The 3,081-nt window shown below is 30.9% G+C and overlaps 1 protein-coding gene across 1 annotated transcript in view; it reads left to right on the top strand.

Annotated features, from left to right (window-relative positions):
• The window catches only part of LOC137637355 (uncharacterized), a 5,093-nt gene extending 2,524 nt beyond the window's left edge, over positions 1-2,569 (top strand). Inside the window, exon 2 of the mRNA XM_068369583.1 lies at positions 2,419-2,569. Coding sequence (XP_068225684.1) covers positions 2,419-2,569 — 151 coding nt within the window. The remainder of the gene's footprint in view (positions 1-2,418) is intronic.
• Positions 2,570-3,081: the final 512 nt, after the last annotated feature.

Genomic DNA, 3,081 nt, shown 5'->3' with positions numbered 1-3,081 from the left:
CTGTTAACTGCTAACCAAGGTAAGAACACTAACTGTCCATCTATGCAAGCATAGACAGTGGTCCCCAACATGTATATACACCGCCAACTCTGACTTGAAAGAAAAACGCCGGTAGATGCTTATAAAAAGGCGGCGGTTTACCATACAAATACGCGGCTATGTACGTCTCTGTTGCATGTCATAACTATGGTGAAAGAACCACAACTATTCGAGAATGACACTTTCATTATTTTATTTCGTTTTGACAATGATTCTAAATAGCATATACCTACGTGGTGGTTTGCACTGAAAGATGGTTAAAACAGAGACGAAGCCTTTTGACATACTACTTAGTAGACTTTAGTAACTTCTTTAGTTATAATAATTTAATCAATCTTATATATATATATATATATATATATATATATATATATATATATATATATATATATATATATATATATATATATATATATATATATGAAATTGCTCTTTGTCAACTCATGTACAGCTTTCTCTCGGATAGCCGTTATCAATGTGACGTCACTACAACTGAGACAAGTCCTCCCTCTCTCTTGCCAGGCGAATTCTTTCTCCCCTCTGTCTCTCACTGACTGCTTTCCATAATCTCATTTAATTTTATTATTATTATTATTATTATTATTATTATTATTATTATTATTATTATAATTTTGATATCAATATAAAATGATAATAATGATATTGCTATGATTATTGTTATTCCTTTACTCTTTTCACTAATATTGCTATTATTATTATTATACTCCTTATATTATTATTATATTGTTTTTATTATTATGGTTTTTGCATTGACTCTGGTATTTATGTGACCTATAACACTTTTTACCATAATTTTACGTATGATAAAATATGGTATGTATGTTTCTTATTATCTGAAATGCTGCCTTGAATAAATTTTAGGTTACTCATCCCCATTATTTCTGCAGTATTTTAAAAGTCAAAACTACCATACTTAACATTATTTCCTACTTCAACGTTACGAATAAAAATTGTCAGACATCATCATTAGTTTTGCATTCAGGCTGTGATAGTCTAAAAAATCATTACTACTAACACCGGGGAAAATAAGTAAGAAATTATCATTAGTACTTAATTATGAGAGAGAGAGAGAGAGAGAGAGAGAGAGAGAGAGAGAGAGAGAGAGAGAGAGAGAGAGAGAGAGAGCGTGAGCGTCAAGCTGTCTGGGAGGAAAAAAACATAAACAACGTATTCAGCTAAACGTTAATAACATTACGATTACGCGTAGTCTGTAAGCAAACACTGACGCCAATGATTTCTTAATCAGTTTGACCTGAGGTAGCAGACAGGTATTTATGCATGATATTTTTTCCTTTCTTTTCTATATATATATATATATATATATATATATATATATATATATATATATATATATATATATATATATATATATATATATATAGGCACACACACACTAACAAATATTTTCTTTTCACAGATTTCTGCGTACGGTTTGCTTTGCAGCTTCTGCCATCACTCTTTATATATTACATATATACTTTTGATTTTCAAGTGTAATGGAAATAATAAATTGATAAACCAAACTTTTAAAATCATTGACCTTATTACTTTATATACTTATAAGCTATAACTACACCTATATAATGGTGGAATAGATGTTAATTATAAAATTATAATTAATATACACGGGTATTTATGTCGTATAGAATACCCTGTAAAAGGGTATTCTTTACCTACGATACACCCCTAAGTAAGGGTATCTCAAGTATATGTTATACCCTTGATATGGGTATATTGTAAAGGGTATATTATAGTTCTTATATACCCCAATAGGGTATGCTATTTTAACCACTAGAAATACCCCTTTTCTACCCCTTTTATACCCTTAATTTTTTAGAGTGTACTCACCAATGAGTAAGTTATTATTATTTGACAGTTATTTTGAACATTATAAAGATACATATAATGATCAAATATTTCTATAACAATACACTGGTACATGATCATACATACAAACATATGCATATGCACACACATATAGGCCTACTAAGAGAGAGAGAGAGAGAGAGAGAGAGAGAGAGAGAGAGAGAGAGAGAGAGAGAGAGAGAGAGAACTCATAACGTTTAGTATAACAATCAACTTGAGTCTTGTAAACAATATATTTTATATTGTCAGTATCATCATTATCATCATTGTCACAATTAGACTCATAATAAGTCGGCTAAACATCAAAAAGTCTCAATTTTAATCTCTTTCTCATTTTTTGGTAATATTAATTTCCATATTTCACGAAATTATTCTTTTTTTACTTTTTGTTTTCGTCATCATCATCATCATCATCATCATCAACTTGATAATAAAATTCCCAATCAAATCCAATAACTATTTCTTTCTTTTCTTTTCTTCTCTTTGGAACAGTTGTAAGGGATACAAAGGCATCTGGGACCCAACGTTCCAAATCCCTCCAAATATTAGAGAACTCTGGTTCAGGTTTAAGGACCATCCCAGCCTCGACGCCTTCTGTCAATCTTTGGAAAAGACAAAGCAGATTGGAGTTTTAGGTAAGTAATAATAATATTATTTTCTCTGTTCCTTTCCTCCGAGGGACATTACAATTCCTGGCCTCCTTTCCCTCATCCTCATCCTGTCATTCAGTCTGTTAATATCGTTGTTATCATTATCAATATCATTGTTAACATCATTATTATCATCATTATTACTCTATAGATGTAGAACATTATATTCAGAGGTCTCAATCAGGTTTTATTTCCACAAAAATAAAATATTGTTTTCATCCAATTGGAATTTGATATAAAAGCTTTCGATGTTAAGTTTTAATTTCTTTCCTTCCATATATTAAAAGGAAATGTCTCATTTCTATGGCGTTGATTTAATTAATAATGATAGAAATTAATCAAAATGATCATGATTGTAATGAATAGGGAAATAATATCGGCACTAGCCATAGTCAGACACGGCTCCTCCTGACTCCGCCTCCTTCCTGCGCTGATTGGTTCTCTACAAGGATGTGGGCGGAGTTATTTGAACGGGAGAACCAATCAGCAAAAGGGATTTGAAAAC

This window comes from Palaemon carinicauda, unplaced genomic scaffold (assembly GCF_036898095.1).
Source record: "Palaemon carinicauda isolate YSFRI2023 unplaced genomic scaffold, ASM3689809v2 scaffold68, whole genome shotgun sequence".
NCBI classification, from domain to species: Eukaryota; Metazoa; Arthropoda; class Malacostraca; order Decapoda; family Palaemonidae; genus Palaemon; species Palaemon carinicauda.
Note: the sequence above shows the minus strand (reverse complement) of the source record. Positions and strands in the feature narration are given on the sequence as shown.